Source organism: Mobula hypostoma, chromosome 7 (genome assembly GCF_963921235.1).
Source record: "Mobula hypostoma chromosome 7, sMobHyp1.1, whole genome shotgun sequence".
Classification (NCBI taxonomy): Eukaryota; Metazoa; Chordata; class Chondrichthyes; order Myliobatiformes; family Myliobatidae; genus Mobula; species Mobula hypostoma.
Genome location: NC_086103.1, coordinates 188846210 through 188864852, shown reverse-complemented (window position 1 = coordinate 188864852; position 18643 = coordinate 188846210). Strand labels below are relative to the sequence as shown.

General features: G+C 43.5%; 1 protein-coding gene across 6 annotated transcripts in view; it reads right to left on the bottom strand.

The window, feature by feature from the left end:
- Positions 1–3704: 3704 nt before the first annotated feature.
- Positions 3705–18643, bottom strand: part of LOC134349858 (tripartite motif-containing protein 2-like) — a 96403-nt gene continuing 81464 nt past the window's right edge. For 2 of the 6 annotated variants that reach the window (XM_063054816.1, XM_063054819.1), the window contains exons 11-12: positions 14239–14379; positions 3729–9998 (exon numbers count right to left, since the gene is read on the bottom strand). In XM_063054816.1, coding sequence (XP_062910886.1) covers positions 9846–9998; positions 14239–14379 — 294 coding nt within the window. In that variant the 3' untranslated portion in view covers positions 3729–9845. Of the gene's footprint in view, positions 9999–14238; positions 14380–18643 lie in introns of all 6 variants that reach the window. The other 4 variants (XM_063054820.1, XM_063054821.1, XM_063054822.1 and 1 more) reach the window with 3 other exon arrangements.

Here is an 18643-nt window from a genome sequence, read left to right as displayed (position 1 = left end):
ATACTAATGGACGTTTTGTTATAGCATCAGAGAAACTAAATAAACAAACTAATGGTATTTGCCAATGTGTATGCTCCGAATATAGATGACCCAGGTTTCTTTGAGCATTTTTTTTTCATTTTTGCCAGATCTAAGTCTGTACTCATTAGTGATGGGTGGAGATTTTAATTGTTGCTTAGATCCAGCTTCAGATCATTTATCTTCTAAACTAATGATATCAAATAATTCAACTGTGTTTATGAAATCTTTTTTAATGAAAGGTGGTATTGTTGATGCTTGGAGTTTTTTTTCATCCAGTAGACAAGGAATATTCGTTTTTCTCTCATGTCCATTATATATATTCCAGAATTGATTATTTTTTATTGATAGCTAAATGATTCCATCATTATATTCCTGTGATATTCCTCTATATATTCCTGTGAATATAAAGAGATTGTTGTATCAGATCACACTCCTGTGTTTCTATCTTTAAATCTTCCTGTTCTTCTTCAGGCAACTAGGTTTTGGCGATTTAATTTAACTTTGTTATCTGATAAAGATTTTTTTTAAAGTTTATGGAGAGATAAATTACTTTTTTTTTAAGAGAATACGTTAGAGGACATGAGATGCCTTTAAGGTGTATATTAGAGGACAAATTATTTCTTATACCGCAAGTATTAAGAAAAAAGCTAATAAAGAGTAAAGTGATTTAGCTAATCAGCTGAGACAATTAGACCAAGAGTATCCCTTGGCTCCAGAACCTGCCTTATATAAAAGACTTGTTGAAACTAAAACTAAATATGATCTTCTTTTAACCTATCCAATTGAAACCCAACTCCTAAAATATAAAATTCAATTTTATATTCATGGAGATAAAACAGGTAAATTATTGGCTGATCAAATTAAAACCTTTTTAGCTAAACAGCAGATTAAAGAAATATGCAAAGCAAATGGTGATAGGACAACTGATTATTTAGAAATAAATGATACTTCTAGAGAATTTTATTCTAAACTGTATAGTTTTGAATCTTCTAAGGATAACACTGTAATGAATATTTTTTTTAGATCAACTAAATATTCCTACAATTTCTGCTGGCAACAGAAAGTTGTTGGAAAGCTCCGGGTCCAGATGGATTTTCTGGAGAGTTTTACAAGATCGTTTCCTCACTGCTTATACCTCATTTATTTTCATTTTTTTCGGATTCATTCAAGTCAGGCAGACTCCCTCAATCTTTTTATGAGGCTTCCATTTCACTTATCCTTAAAAAGAATAAGGATCCAACTGAATGCTCTTTTATAGACCAATTTCTTTACTTAATGTTGATACTAAGATCCTATCTAACGCTTTGGCCCATAGGATTGAAAATATTTTACCATATAATTTCCAATGACTAAACTGGATTTATCAAAAATTGATATTCTCACTTTAATATTCATCAGTTATTAAGTGTTATTTATTCTCCTTCTAACATAATATTGGAATGTGTGGTATCCCTAGATGCTGAGAAAGCTTTCAACAGAGTTGAATTATTTATTTAAAACTTTAGAAAAATTCAATTTTGTACCCATTTTCATTCAACGGATTAAATTACTTTATTTAGCTCCTTCCGCTATTGATATCACTAATTCTCATTTAAGCTTCAACGTGGCACTAGACAAGGCCGTCCATTGAGCCCTCTGCTTTTTGATCTGGCCTTAGAAACTTTAGCCATTGCCTTTCGAGAATCTAATGATATCACCAGTATTTTAAGGAGAGACACTGTTCACAAAGTCTCGCTGTACGCTGATGATCTGCTGCTATTTATTTCTAATGTTGAGACTTTGTTACCCCTGCACTTTCTTTACTCTCCTGCTTTAGCCAGTTCTCAGATTATAAATTAAATCTACATAAAAATGAACTTTTCCCTTTGAATAATTTGATACCAACAAATTCTAACCTTCCTTTTAAAATTATAAGAAACCAATTTACACTTACTACTAGTGATTGTTACACTTGAGTGTAACAATCACTAAGAACTATAAGCATTTATTTAAAGAAAATTTTCTTACCCTATTGAATCATGTAAAAAGGATACTATCAAATTGGTCGCCTCTTTCCTTATCACTGATTGGCCTAATTAATTCTATCAAAATGAATATATTACCTAAATTTATATACCTTTTTCAGGCACTGCCGGTTTTTATTCCTAGATCTTTTTTTGATTTTCTTGACTCTATTATATCTTCTTATAAATGGAAGAATAAGCATTCTAGATTAAATAAAATTCATCTTCAGAAAGATAAAAAGAATGGAGGATTAGCCTTACCAAACTTAAATTTGGTTATTGGGCAGTTAATATAAGAAATCTTACATTTTAGTTATATTACATTAATCGTGAGGATTACCCGATATGGTTTTTTTTTTAAGAAGCTAACTCTGTTAATAAATTTCTATTATTTCTCTTCTTGGATCCTCACTTCCTTTGTCCCTGAGTAAATTAACTGGTAATCTGGTAGTTAAGCACACTATGAGGATTTGGATACAATTCCAAAAATACTTTGGCTTATTGAGATTTTCTCTTTCCAATTATTTTTTAAAACCCTCTATGATTCATGCGGCTTTTAAAGAATGGGATAGATTAGGTATTAAATGTTTTCAGGACTTGTTTGTAGAGGAAAGTCTCTTTTCATTTGAACAACTGTCAACTAAATATTGTTTACCCAAAGCTCTTTTTTTTTGATAACTACAAATAAGAGATTTTTTATCGTCTCAAATAAGTACATTTCCTAAAAGACCTGATAAGAATCTACTAAATGTAATTTCTAGTTTGAAAGCTTTTTACAATGAATCTGTATCTAATATTTATAATATGCTGCTGGGAATGAGAAGTGTTCCTTTAGATAAAATTAAAAATCTTTGGGAACAAGATTTACAGACTTACAGACCAAATTTCTGAGGAAACTTGGAACCAAATTTTGAAATTGGTTAACACTTCATCGTTATGTGCCTGCCACTCTCTCCTACAATTTAAAGTGGGCCATAGGGCCCATATGACTAAGGATAAGTTGTCTCATTTTTATTTAGATATATCTCCGTATTGTGATAAAAGTAATAATGGAGAAACTTCACTCATTCATATGTTTTGGACATGCCCGAGACTTGGAAAATATTGGAAAGAAGTATTTCAAACTTTTTCGATACTTTTCAAAGTAAACTTTAACCCTAATCCTTTGACCGCTTTATCTGGTATTGTTGGAGGAAGGGATATTATTTTGGAGTCATCTGACTTGCACATTTTGACTTTTATTTTTCTTATGGCCAGAAGAACGCTCTTGCTTAAATGGAAAGATGCAGCCCCTCCTATGCATGCTCAATGGTTACGTGATGTGATGTCATGTTTAAATTTAGAGAAAATTCGAAGTTCAATCTCTGAATCAAGCCAAAACTTTCAAACATTGTGGGGACCTTGTTTTGAATTATTTTCAAAACCTTTGATTTGCTCTTAAAGCACAGGTGATGACTTTTTTTTTTCCTTTACTAATCAGCTTCGGTCTTAGTAGTGGGTTAGATTTTTTCTTATATAATAAAATCACTATATTTCAATGTTATGAATTAATTAATTTGTATGACTATAGGGTAAGGAGTCTTTATATGCAATTTAGTATAATGTACTGATATTTTTTCTTGTACTCTGTATTCTTATATGTAAAATTAATAATAAAAATATTGGAAAAGAAAGAAGAAAGGCAATTTCATGATAATAGTTGCAATTTTAACATGAAGGTGGATTGGGAAAACCAGGCCGGTACTGGACCTCAAGAGAGAGAGTTTGTAGAACGTCTAAGGGATGGCTTTTTAGAACAGCTTGTTGTTGAGCCCACTAGTGAATCAGCTGTGCTGGTTGTGCAATGATCCTGAAGTGATAACAGAGCTTAAGGTAAGGAACCCTTTGGGAACAGTGATAACAATATGATCAAGTTCTCATTGAAAGTTGAGAGGGAAAAAGTAAAATCCAATGTGTCAGTATTTCAGCGGAATAAAGGAAACCACAAAGGCATGAGAGGGGAACTGGCCAAAGTTGACTGGAAAGGAACATTTGCAGGAAGGACAGCAGAGCAGCAATGGCTGGAGTTGCTGCAGAAAATGAGGGAAGTGCAAGACAGAATATTCCAAATAAGATAAAATTATTGAATGGAAGGACACTACAATGGCTTAAAAGTGAAGTCAGTGCCAAAGTAAACACGAAAGAGAAGGCATACAAGGAAGCCAGAGCTAGATGAAAGACAGAGGACTGGGGAGCTTTTACAAACTTGCAGAAGAAAACTAGGAAGGTCATTCAGAAGAAAAAGATGAATTATGAGAGGAAGCTGGCGACTAATATCAAAGAAGATACTAAAAGCTTTTTTCAGTATATAAAGGGTAAAAGGGCTTCGCGGGTAGATATAGGACCAATACAAAATGATACTGGAGATATTGTAATGAGAGATGCAGGGATAGCAGAGGAACTGAATGCGTATTTTGCATCACAGTGAAAGACGTCTGCAGTACACCAGACATTCAAGAGTGTCAGGAAGTGAAGTTTGTGCAGTAAAAATTACAATTAAGAAGTGCTCAGGAAGCTTAGTGGTCTGAGAGTGGACAAATCTCCTGGCCCTCATGGAATGCACCCTTGGCTTCTGAAGGAAGTAGCTGGAGAGATTGCAGAGGCATTAACAATGATCTTTCAAGAATTGATAGATTCTGGCATTGTACCAGACGACTGGAAAATTGCAAAAGTTACTCCGCTATTTAAGAAGAGTGGGAGGCAGCAGAAAGGAAACTATAGACCTGTTAGCCTGACATCAGTGGTTGGGAAGTTGTTGGAATTGATTGTTTGGGATGAGACTACAGAGTACCTGGAGGCACATGACAAGATAGGCCAAAGCCAGCATGGTTTCCTGAAAAGAAAATCCTGCCTGACAAACCTACTGCAATTCTTTGAGGAAATTACAAGCAGGGTAGACAAAGGAGATGCAGTAGACATGGGGTACTTGGATTTTCAGAAGGCCTTTGACAAGGTGCTGCACATGAGGCTGCTTAGCAAGACAAGATCCCAAGGAGTTACTAGCATGGGTGGAGCATTGGCTGGTCGGCAGAACACAGGGTGGGAATAAAGGGATCCTATTCTGGTTGGCTGCCAGTTACCAGCTGAGTTCCACAGGGGTCGGTGTTGGGACCGCTGCTTTTTACAATGTATGTCAATGATTTGGACTATGGGATTAATGGATTTGTGGCTAAATTTGCCATGATATAAAGATAAGTGGAGGAGCAGGTAGTGTTAAGGAAACAGAGAGTCTGCAGAGAGAACTAGATAGTTTAGGGGAATGGGCAAAGAAGTGGCAAATGAAATACAATGTTGGAAAGTGTATGGTCATGCACTTTGGTGGAAGAAATAAACCGGCAAACTATTATTTAGATGGGGAGACATTCAAAATGCAGAGATGCAAAGGGACTTGGGAGTCCTCGTGCAGGATATCCTAAAGGTTAACCTCCAGGTTGAGTCGGCGGTGCAAAAGGCCAATGTAATGTTGGCTTTCACTTCTAGAGGTATAGAATATAAGAGCAGGGATGTGATGTTGAGGCTCCATCAGGCACTCGTGAGACCACACTTTGGAGTACTGTGTCCAGTTTTGGGCTCCTTATTCTGACATTGGAGAGGGTTCAGAAAAGATTCACCAGAATGATTCCAGGAATGAAAGGGTTACTGTTTGAGGAACATCTGGCAGCTCTTGGGCTGTATTCCCTGGAGTTCAGGAGAATTGGGGGGGGGGGGGTAGAGAATCTCATAGAAACATTCTGAACGTTAAAAGGCCTGAACAGATTAGATATGGCAAAGTTATTTCCTGTGGTAGGGGAGTCTAGGACAAGAAGGCATGACTTCAGGATTGAAGGACGTCAATTGAGAAAAAGAGATGCGGAGAAATTACTTTGGTCAGAGGGTGGTAAATCTGTGGAATTTGTTGCCTTAAGCGGCTGTGGAGGCCAAGTCATTTAAGACAGAGATAGATAGGTTCTTGATTAGCCAGGACATCAAAGAGTATGTGGAGAAGATAGGGGAGTGGGGATGACTGGAAGAATTGGATCAGCCCATGATTGAATGGTGAAGCAGACTCAATGGGCCGAATGGCCTACTTCTGCTCCTATATCTTATGGTCTTAAATGAGAATGTACAAACACCAGAGGGGCAGGGGGACTTAGGAGTCCTTGTGCAAGACTCCCTGAAGATTAATTGACAGATGGAGGAAAGGCGGCAAATGCAATGTTGGCATTTATTTCAAGGGAAATAGAATATAAAGAGATAAATGTTGTGGCTCTCTAAAACATTAGTCAGGCCACACCAAGTATCGTCAACAGTTTTGACCCCCATATTTCAGAAAGGATGAGTTGTCATTGGAGAGAGTCCAGAGGAGGCTCACAAGTACGATTCCAGTAATGAAGGGGTTAACATATGAGGAGTGTTCAGCAGCTTTGGGCCAGTACTCACTGGAGTTTAGAAGAATGCTGGGGGAATCTCATTCAAATCTACCGAACATTGAAAGGACAGGGTGGATGAGGATGTTGCCTATGAAGGGGGTATCCAGAACTAAAGGGCACAGCCTCAAAATTGAAGGTCGATCTTTCAGAACAGAGGTAAGCAGGTATTATTTTAGACAGAGTAGTGAATCTGTGGAATGCGCTGCCACAGACTGCAGTGGAGGCCAGTTCCATGGGTATATTTAAGGCAGAAGTTGATAGTTTTCTGATTGGACAGGACACCACAGGATATGTGAGAAGGTTGCCATTGACAAGTGATGGTCCGCAGGGTTCAGTATTGGGCCTGCTTCTTTTTATATGGTATATCAATGATTTAGATGATGGAATAGACGGCTGGTACCTGGTTTTCAAACGAATAAGATTGTTGAGGAAACAGGAAGGCTGCAGAAGGGCTTAGGAAGATTAGGAGAGTAAGACCATAAGACATAGGAGCAGAATAGGAGCCCTTCAGGTCTGCTCCGCCATTCCATCATGGCTGATCCCGGATCCCACTCAACTCCACACACCTGCCTTCTCACCATACCCCCACCATAGGAAACATCTTCTCCATGTCCATTCTATCACATCTTTTCAGTGAGTACAGGCCCCAACTTGCCAAACACTCCTATGTTAACCCCTTCATTCCCAGAATGGGCAAGAAAGTGGCAAATTAAATACAATGTTGGAAGATGCATGGTCTCGTGCTTTGGTAGTAGAAATAAATGTGCAGGCATAAAATCCAGAAATCTGAGATGCAATGAGACTAGGGAGTCTTGTGCAGAACATCCTAAATGTTAACTTGCATGTTGAGTTGGTGGTGAAGAAGGCAATTGCAATGTTAGGATTCATTTCAAGAGGTCTAGAATATAAGAGCAGGGATAAGATGCTGAGGCTTTCTTTATAAGGCACTGGTGAGGCCTCACTTTGTGTATCTAAGAAAAGATGTGCTAACATTGGAGATGGTTCACAGGACGTTCACGACGACGATTCCAGGAATGAAAGGATAATCATGTGCGGAACATTTGATGGCTCTGGGCCAGTTCTCACTGGAATTTAGAAGGATGGGGGGGATATCTCATTGAAACTTTCAGATGTTGAAAGGCCTACGTAGAGTAGATGTGGAAAGAATGCTTCCCAGGGTGAGGATTTCTCTGACTAAAGGGCACAGCCTCAGGATAGAGAGACGTCCATTTAGAAAAGAGATGAGAAATTTCTTCAGCTAGAGGGTGGTGAATCTGTGGAATTTGTTACCACATGCAGCTGTGTAGGCCAGGCCAATGGGTGTATTTAAGGCAGAGATTGATAGGTTCTTGATTGGACATGCATCAGAAGTTGTGGGGCTGAGGAGGGGGAGAAAAAGGATCAGCCATGTTTGAATGGAGTAGACTCAGTGGGCCAAATGGCCTAATTCTGCTGTTTTATGGAACCAACAAACGTGAACTCTCACTGATCACCCAGCCTTTCAGCTTAGAGACTAATCTGATGATTTCCTACACGCTGGTCTCTGACCTGTCATCCCTCTGCCCTTCTTCAGGAAGGAATTGTATTTACTGACTCCGGTGTGGAGGGAGTGATACTGAAATCTGGAATACATCAGCTGAAATAACTCGGAGGATGAGCAGCATCTGTGAGGGAGGAATTGTTGATATTATGAAGAGAGAACGCACTAAAGTTCCTTTTCTCCCAGCAAATACTGCTTGACCCAGTGAGGTTTTCCAGCAGATTTCTGGAGCTAATGTGACTGCTGGGGAGGGAGAGTGTGAGGGATGGAGTTGTGGAGGAGGGGTGGATGGTGGGGGGGGGAGGGTCCACTGACTGGTTCCTGTAGGATGGGGTTCATGTCCAATCAGACAGACACCTGTTGCAAATAGTTAATTTATTTTACAGACAGTTATCAGGAGGCATCGATCAGAGAAGCCCCTCCCATCCAACGCCCCTCCCTTCCTCTTCAGCATGGGCAGTCAGAGATCAGTGCACCCTACCCACCATCAGCCCAGGGCAGTGAGTGCAGGGGGAGCAATAACAGAGCGAGGGGAAACTGTTCCTGCAGATAAGCAAGGGTGAGTTAAGGGGGAACAGGGTGAGGGGAGTAGTCACACGGCTGGCAGGATCAGATGAGGGTGACACAGAGGGAGGTCAGACAGTGGGAGATACAGACAGGAGGCCATTTGGAGGGGACCAGACCAGGACGGGGGGGGGGGGGGAGGTGGGCAGTCCAGCTAAGACTGAGGAAGATGCCAATCTTCCATCATGGGCACCAAGGAGCCACGTGTGACATACACTCAGTTTTGCCCTTCCTCAATACTGTGGGAGCTCCCTGAGTTGGCACGTTTTGCTCCCTCAGTGATCATGGAGAGATTGAGAGATTGAAAGGAATAGAGAGAGATAGAAAGAGAGAGAGATAGAGATAGAGAGAGAGAGAGACAGAGATAAAGAGAGAGAGAGAGACAGAGATAAAGAGACAGAGATAGAGAGATATATATATATATATATATATATATATATATAGAGAGAGAGAGAGAGAGAGAGATGTATCGATTAGAGCGACAGTGACAGGGAGTTGGTGAATGATACTGATGGAAGGTGGAGCAGGGGATCCCTCAGATGAAGGTCTGCAGACAGCCCGGGTGGGCAGCAGAGAAATGATGACCCCAGGCCACTGACCAAAGCTTCCTCCTCCAGATATATCATGAAATAAGCCTCCTTCCCACCTCATGACAGTGACCCAACAAGAGGACAAGACTAAAACATACACACACACACAGATTCTCACTGGGGGACGGTCCCACATTCACATCGACTCTCACTGGGGGTTGGTCCCATGCACACGCAGACCCTCACTGGAGGCTGGGTCCCACACACGCAAACACACACATTAACCCTCACAGGGGGACATCCCACACATACACACTGATCCTCAGTGGGGCACACATACTGACCTTCGCTGGAGGACGTTGGTCCCACACACATACACACACCCACACACTGACCCTCACTGGGGGTCGGTCCCACACACTGACCCTCACTGGGGGTCAGTCGCACACTGGGAATGAGCTAGTGGGACGTCACTGTGTTGTGTCTTTTCTTTATCCCCGGAAACATTGTGTATTTAGTGGTTCCAGTGAGCGGTCAGCCAGTCCTGTGATGCAGTTATGGTCAGGACCTGGCTGATCTCCAGACAGCATCCAGCCCGCTGTACATGGATGCAGGGTAAATAGCAGTCGCTGATTTCTGTGGTTTCTCTCCACACTGGCGTATCACTGCTGGACTCCATGATATTTACAATCACACAGGTCCTGAGCTCAGGCCGCTCTGGCCAGTCACTACGCCTCATTCACTGCAGGTATCGATAAACCTTGAAACAGTGATTGCCCGAGTCTGCCACAGCTACGTGTCCATCAGACGTCAAAGCCAGTCCCTGGGGGCCATACAGAGGGTCTGCGGCCGTGTTAATGTATGATAGGAAAGATCCCGAGCTGTCAAATACCTATGGAGAGAAACAGAGGGCAAGTCACATTGGGCTGACAGTGGAGAGGGTGGGAGGGAGATAGGGCTGGGAAGAGTTTGAGCAGGGGGAACTGGAGAGGGGAGAAGTGAGACTGACCAACATCTGTGCACCTTCAGTAGCTGCAGAACCCTGCCCTCTCCAAAGCTTTGATGTCCTCAACACTCAAAGCTGTTGCGCAGGTTGACTCTGTGGTTAAGAAGGCACATGGTGCATTGGCCTTCATCAACCATGGGATTGGGTTTAAGAGCCAAGAGGTGATGTTACAGCTATATAGGACCCTGGTCAGACCCCACTTGGAGTACTGTGCTCAATTATGTCGCCTCACTACAGGAAGGATGTGGAAACCATAGAAAGGGTGCAGAGGAGATTTACAAGGATGTTGCCTGGATTGGGGAGCATGCCTTATGAGAATAGAACTCAGCCTTTTCTCCTTGAAGCGACGGAAGATGAGAGGTGACCTGATAGAGGTGTATAAGATGATGGGAGGCATTGATCGTGTGGATAGTCAGAGGCTTTTTCCCAGGGCTGAAATGGCTAATACAAAATTGCACAGTTTTAAGATGCTTGAAAGCAGGTACAGAGGAGATGTCCGGGGCAAGTTTTTTTTACTCAGAGAGTGGTGAGTGCGTGGAATGGACTGCCAGCTACAGTGGTGAAGGCGGATACGATAGGGTCTTTAAGAGAGTCCTGGACAGGTACATGGAGCTTAGAAAAATAGAGGGCTATAGGTAACACTAGGTAATTTCTAAAGTAAGTACATGTTCAGCACAGCGTTGTGGGCCAGAGGGCTGTATTGTGCTGTAAGTTTTCTATGTTCTATGTCCTTCCTACAATGGGGTGACCAGAACTGCATGCAATACTCCACATATGGCTCACTAGAGTTTTATCAAGCTGCAACATAACTTTCTGACTTTTGGATTCAATACTTTGACTCATAAAGGCAAGCATGTCAAATACCTCCTTAACCACCCGATCAAGCTGCATAGCCACTTTGAGGGAGCTTCCACCCCAGCATCTCTTTGTAACATCAATGCTATTGAGGGTCCTGCCATTAACGGTGTGTACGGGGTCTCTTCTTTGTATGTTAAAATTAAAATGGCTTCTTTGTTATGTTGATCTTTTAAATTGCTGTGTATGTGGATTAAAATGGCTTCTTTGTTATGTTAAATGCCGAGAAAGTCATTTGCCTGGGTTAATACAGACAGCATAGTGCTATTAGCCAATGGGTGTTCACGTTATTATTTCTTGGGGTGATAATGCTGTCTCATATGACTGGGAACGGGGGTTTTTGGCAGGGAGTCGGACGAGAGACCAGGATAGATGACGGACATGAAGGAAGGCTCCTGTCGATCACTCCGGGCGGTCCCGAGCCACGAGTCCACGGGGTCCGGGCGGTCCTGAGCCGCAGGTCCACGGGGGTCCGGGCGGTCCCGAGCCGCAGGTCCACGGGGGTCCGGGCGGTCCCGAGCCGCAGGTCCACGGGGGTCCGGGCGGTCCCGAGCCGCAGGTCCACGGGGGTCCGGGTGGTCCCGAGGAACTTCCTGAGCTCTAACTTGTGCACGAAGAATTTGAACTTTGATAAGTCTGGCGCCTTTTTCCATTCCTTCTTTTTCTGTATTGAACTTATATTAATTTCATAGACTTAGTAACATCTATAAAGTGTACTTGGTAAAACTTGGTGTGTGTGTTGCCTGATGCTTGATGTTTGGGACTGATTTGGGGTGGCAGTGGTACAGCAACCCACCCAGGTGGGCGCCGGGCGGGATTTCCCTTAGATATATACGAGCCAATATAGCGGAGCTTTACAGGTGTAAGGCTTGTTATATCTGAGTGAGGTATGTAAAGTACAAGACCACAAGACATAGGAGCAGATTAGGCCATTCAGCCCATCGAGTCTGCTCTGCCATTCCATCATAACTGATAGATTATTCCTCTCAACTGTATTCTTCTATCTTCTCCCCGTAATCTTCAATGCCCTGACTAATCAAGAACCTATCAAACTCCACTTTAAATATACTCAATGACATGGCCTCCGCAACCTTCTGGCAATGAATTCTACAGATTCACCACCATCTGGCTGAAGATAAGACCAACATGATGAGCAGAATGAACAGAATGGGCCAGAACAGACAGACAGACACCAGAGGGTAGAGGTGTAAGGTAAGAGGAAAGAGGTTTCAAGGAATCCGAGGATGAATGCTTACCCCAGAGAGGGGCTGGAGTCTGGAATGCAGTGCCTGAAGAGGTGGTGGAGGAGGCAGAGACATTGAAGAGGTGTCTAGACGAGCACCTGAGTTGCTAAGGCAAAGAAGGCAACAGGACAAGAGATTCTGCAGATGTTGGAAATCAAAAGCAATGCACAAAATGCTGGAGGAACCCAGTAGTTCAGGCAGCATCTATGGAAACAGTTGACATTTCAAGCCACGTCCTTCATCAGGACTGAAAAGGAAGGGGGAAGACACCAGAATAAAAAGGTGGGGGGGGGGAGGGGAAGCAGGCTAGCTGGAAGATGATGGGTGAAACCAGCCCTTTACCTTTCACACCCACCTGGAGAGGAAAGAATCAGAGAGGAGAGGAGTGTTGACCATAGGAGAAAGGGAAGAAGGTAGGGCATGGGGGGGGTGGGGGTGAGGAGGAGGCCAGAGTGGGAAATGAAAAGAAGGAAGGGGGAGGAGAAAAATTACTGGAAGGAGAAATCGATGTTCATACCTCCATGTTGGAGGCTACCCAGACAGAATATAAGGTGTTGCTCCTCCAACCTGAAAATGGGTTCATCCTGGCACAAACAGACGCCTTGAGCCAACACAGCAGAATGGGAACGGGAATGGGAATTAAAATGTTTGGCCATCAAGGAAATCTGCCTTTGGCAGATTGAGTGGAGGTGCTCAACAAAGCAGTTCCCCAGTTTACGTCGGGTCTCACTGACACAGAGGAGGCTGCATTGGGAGCACTGGATACAATAGATGACCCCAACAGATTTTCAGATAAAGTACTGCCTCACCTGGAAGCACTGCTTTGGGCCCTAAATGGAGGTGAGGGAAGAGATGAATGGGCAGGTGTAGCATTTCTCTCACTTGCAGGGATAAAGGTCTGGAGGGAGATTAGTAGGGAGGGACAAATGGATAAAGGAATGATGGATGAAGTGCTCCCTGCAGAAAGTAGAGAGTAGGAGGGGAGGTAAAGATATGTTTGGTGGTAAGACTCCTTTGGAGATGGCAGAGTTGTGAAGAATGATGTAATGGATGTGGATACTCTAGGGTGGTAGGTGAGGACAAGAGGAACTCTATCACCGTTAAGGTGGCAGGAAGATGGAGTGAGTGCAGATGTCCCGGAAATGGAGGCAATGTGGGTGAGGGAGGCATCAATGGTGGAGGAAGGAAAACCCCGTCTTTGAATGAAGAGGACACTTCTGGAAGGGAAGGCATCATCCCAGGAACAGGTATGGCGAAGATGAAGGAACTGAGAAAAGGGTTTTTTTAACATACAGGAAATAGGGTGGGAAGAGGTACAGTCAAGACAGCCGTGGGAATCAGTAGGTTTATAAAAGATGTCAGTCACAGTTTGCCTCCAGGGATGGAGACAGAGATAAAGAAAGGAGAGGGAGATGTCAGGAATAGACCAAATGAAGCTAAGGGCTACGTGGAAGTTGGACACAAAAATTGATGGAACTGGCAAAGCAGCACCAATGCAGTCGTCAACATAAATAGGAGGAGCTAGGGAGCATTAACAGGAAAGGCTTGGAACACGGACTATTCCATGTAGCCAACGAAAAGGCAGGCATAGCTAGCGCCCATCTGGGTGCCTATGGCTACCCCTTGAGTCTGAAGAAAGCAGGAGGAGCCAAAAGAGAAATTGTTGAGTAGGGACCAGTTCTGTCAAATAGGTTTTGGGAATTGACAAGAATGAGAGAGATAAGTGAAGGGAAATGCTCTAAGAGCTAGCGTTCAACTCCACACTGTCCCATCAACACTACACCATACAATCACACGTTCCCAGGGTCATACACAAGGTGAAGCTCCCTCCACACTGACCCATCACACACTACTGGGTCAGACATGGAGTGAAACTCACTTCACACTGTCCCATCACATGCTCCCAGGATCAGACACAGTGTAAAACTCCCTCAACACCGTCCCATCACACACTCCCAGGGTCAAACACAGAATGAAGCTCCCTCCACCCCATCCCTTCACATACTCATGGACATCCCATCACCCACCTGTATTCGGCTGTTGCCCCAATCAGCTACAATGATGTTTCCGTTGGCATCCACAGCCACTCCAGTTGGGGCGTTGAACTGTCCATTCCCCTCACCATGGGACCCAAACTTGAAGAGGAATTCACCGTCTGAATTATAAACCTGTAGAGTTAGGAAGCCATCAGCACAACAATGCAGACAAGCTTGCTCCAAGGAGAACAGCCCATGTTTGTCCACCATCTCATCATCACCCCTATCCTCTAATGCAGGGAGCATCCTAGGCAACCTCCTGTACATCATGCCTGCAAAGAGGTGAACAACACTGCACAATACTCCCAGTGTGGTTTGATGCACCATGATTTCCTCACTCTTATTCTCAACAATTCTACCAATGAAGACGAATGAATGGATGGCACAGATCTTCTTTATCAACCGCTCCACTTGTGCAATCATGTTCAGTGAACCGTAGAGCTGGACCTCTGAGACCCCGCTGGACATCAGTGCTATCCATTACTGGCATTCTTTGTTCAGCCATTTTCAGTGAAGTAGACCATAAAGCCATTAGACACAGGAGCAGAATTAGGCCACTTGGCCAGTACAACTCTTCTCCACCACTTAGTCATAGCTGATCCTTTTACCCCCCTCCTCAAACCCACTCCCCAGCCTTCTCCCCGTAACCTTTGACGGCATGTCTAATCAAGAACCTGAGCCTCTGCCTTAAATACACCCGACGACTTGGCCACCACTGCTGCCTGTGGTAATAAACTCCATAAATTGAGCACCCTCTGGCTAAAGAAATGTCTCCACATCTCTGTTTTAAATGCATGCCCCTCTGTCCTGAGGCTGTGCCCTCTTGTCCTAGACTCTCCCAACATGGGAAACATCCTTTCTACATCTACTCTGTCTAGGCCTTTCAACATTCAAAAGGTTCCAATGAGATCCCCCTTCCTCCTTCTGAATTCCAGTGAGTACAGACCCAGAGCCACCAAATGTTCCTTGTAATGATAACCCTTTCATTCCCAGAATCATCCTTGTGAATCTCCTCTGGACTCTATCCAATATCAGCACATCTTTTCTTAAATGAGGAGCCCAAAACTGTTCACAATACTCAAGGTGAGGCCTCACCAGTGCCTTACAAAGCCTCAGCATCACAGCTCTGCTGTTGTATTTAGACCTCTTGAAATGAATGCTAACTTCCTCACCACCAATTCATCCTCCAAGTTAACCTTTAGGGCGTTCTGCACAAGGACTGCTAAGTCACTTGGCATCTCAGATTTTTGGATTTCCTCCCCATTTAGAAAACAGTCCGCACATTTATTTCTACTACCAAAGTACCTGGTCATTTTCCAACAATGTATTTAATTTGCCACTCTCTTGCCCATTCTCCTAATCATCTCAGTCCTTCTGCAGCCTACCTCTTTCCTCAACACTACCTGCACCTCCACTAATCTTAGTATCATAGGAACATAGAATTCAACTGCACATTACAGGCCCCTTGGCCCACAATGTTGTGCCAACCATGTAACCTACTCTAGAAACTGCCTAGAATTTCCCTACTGCATAGCCCTCTATGTTCCTAAGCTCCATGTACCTATCTAAGAGTCTCTTAAAAGACCCTATTGTATCCTCCCCTACCACCTTCACTGGTAGTATATTCCATGCACCCAACACTCTCTGTGTGAAAAACTTGCCTCTGACATGCCCCTTGTACCTACTTCCAAGCACTGTAAAACTATGCCCCTCGGGTTAGACATTTCAGCCCTGGGAAAAAGCCTCTGACTACCCACACGATCAATGCCTCTCAACATCTTATACACCTCCATCAGGTCACCTCTCATTCTCCATCGCTCCAAGGAAAAAAGGCCAAGTTCATTCAACCTATTCTCATAAGGAACGCTCTCCAATCCAGGCAACATCCTTGTAAATCTCCTCTGCACTCTCTCTATAGTATCTACATCCTTCCTGTAGTGAGGTGACCAGAACTGAGCACAGTACTCCAAGTGGGGTCTGACCAAGGTACAGTACTCCAAGTGGGGCACAGTACTCCAAGTGGGGTCTGACCAAGCCGTGAGGTTAGTTTTAACATAACCTCACGGCTCTTAACTCAATCCCACGAGTGATGAAGGCCAACACACCATACGCCTTTCTAACAACCTTCGCAACAGCTTTGAGTGTCCTATGGGCATGGACCCCAAGATCTCTCTGATCCCCCACACCACAAAGAGTTTTACCATTAATACTATATTCTGCCATCATATTTGACAGACCAAAATGAACCACTTCACACTTATCTGGGTGGAACTCTATCTGCCACTTCTCAGACCAGTTTTGCATCCTATCAACGTCCCGCTGTAACCTCTGACAGCCTTCTAAACTAGCCACAACACCCCCAACCTTTGTTATCATCAGCAATTTACTAACCCATACTTCGACTTCCTCATTCAAGTCATTTATAAATATCACAAAGAGAAGGGGTCCCAGAACAGATCCCTGAGGCACAATATTGGTCACCAACCTCCATGCAGAATATAACCCACCTGCAACCACTCTTTGCCTTCTGTGGGCAAGCCATTTTTGGATCCACAAAGCAACATCCCCTTGGACCCCATGCCTCCTTACTTTTTCAATAAGCCATGCAGGGGGTACCTTATCAAATGCCTTGCTGAAATCCATGTACCCTACATCTACTGCTCTACCTTCATCAGTGTGTTAGTCACATCCTCAAAAAATTCAATCAGGCTCATAAAGCACAACCTGCCTTTGACAAAGCCATGCTGACTATTCCTAATCATATTATGCCTCTCCAAATGTTCATAAATCCTGCCTCTCAGGATCTTCCCTGACAACTTACCAATAATCGAAGTAAGACTCACTGGTCTATAATTTCCAGGGCTATCTCTATTCCCTGTCTTGAATAAGGAAACAACATCTCCAATCCTCTGGAACCTCTCCCATCCCCACTGATGATGCAAAGATCATCGCCAGAGGCTCAGCAATCTCCTCCCTCGCCTCCCACAGTAGCCTGGGGTACATCTCATCCGGTCCGGGCGACTTATCCAACTTGATGTTTTCCAAAAGCTCCAGCACATCCTCTTTCTTAATGTTTATATGCTCAAGCTTTTCAGTCACTGTAAGTCAGGGGATTTTTTTAAAAATCCTGCTCGCTAAGGCCTTCTCATGGGCCCTTCTTGGTCTCCTAATTTCATTCTTAATCTTCTTCCTGCTAGCCTTTTAATTTTCTTGATCTCTATCATTACTTAGTTTTTTGAAACTTTCGTAAGCTTTTCTTTTCTTCCTGACTAGGTTTTCAACACCCTTTGTACACCATGGTTCCTGTACACTACCATCCTTTCCCTGTCTCACTGAAACGTACCTATGCAGAATGCCACGCAAATATCCCCTGAACAATTACCACATTACTGCCATATATTTCCCTGAGAACTCCTCCCAATTTATGCTTTCAAGTTCTTGCATGATAGCTTCATATTTTCCCTTACTCCAATTAAACGTTTTCCTAACTTGTCTGTTCCTATCTCTCTCCAATGCTATTCTAAAGGAGATAGAATTTCCAAAATGCTCTCCCACTGAGGGACCTGACACTTGACCAGGTTCATTTCCCAATACCAGATCAAGTACAGTCTCTCCTTTTGTAGGTTTATCTACATATTGTGTCAGGAAACCTTCCTGAACACACCTAACAAACTCCACCCCATCTAACCCCCTCACTCGAGGGAGATGCCAATCAATATCGGGGAAATTAAAATCTCCTATCACGACAACCCTGTTACTATTACACCGTTCCAGAATCTGTCTCCCCATCTGCTCCTCGATGTCCCAGTTACTATTAGGTGGTCTATAAAAACACCCAGTAAAGTTAATGACCCCTTCCTATTCCTAACTTCCACCCAAAAGAGACTCCGTAGACAATCTCTCCATGACAATCTACCTCACTCTATTCCTATACTCAGATATGTGGCACAGGCAGTAATCCCGAGATTACTACCCTCGTGGTCCTACTTCTCTGCTTCTTTTTTAATTCCCTGTAGTCTTGTTTTCAGCACTTCCTCCCTTTTCCTACCTATGTTGTTGGTACCAATATGCACCATGACCTCTGGCTGTTCTCCTTCCCACTTCAGGATAACATGGACGCAATCAGAAACATCCCGGGCCCTGGCACCTGGGAGGCAAACTACCATCTGTGCTTCCTTCCTGGGTCCAATGAATCGCCTGTCTTATCCCACAACTATATAGACCCCTATCACTGCTGCCATCCTCTTCCTTTCCCTACCCTTCTAAACCACAGGGCCAGACTCTGTACCAGAGGTGTGGTCACTGTTGTTTCCCCCAAGTAGGTCCCTACCCCAACAGTACTCAAACAGGAGTACTTATTGTTAAGGGGGACAGCCACAGGGGTACTCTGTAGTAT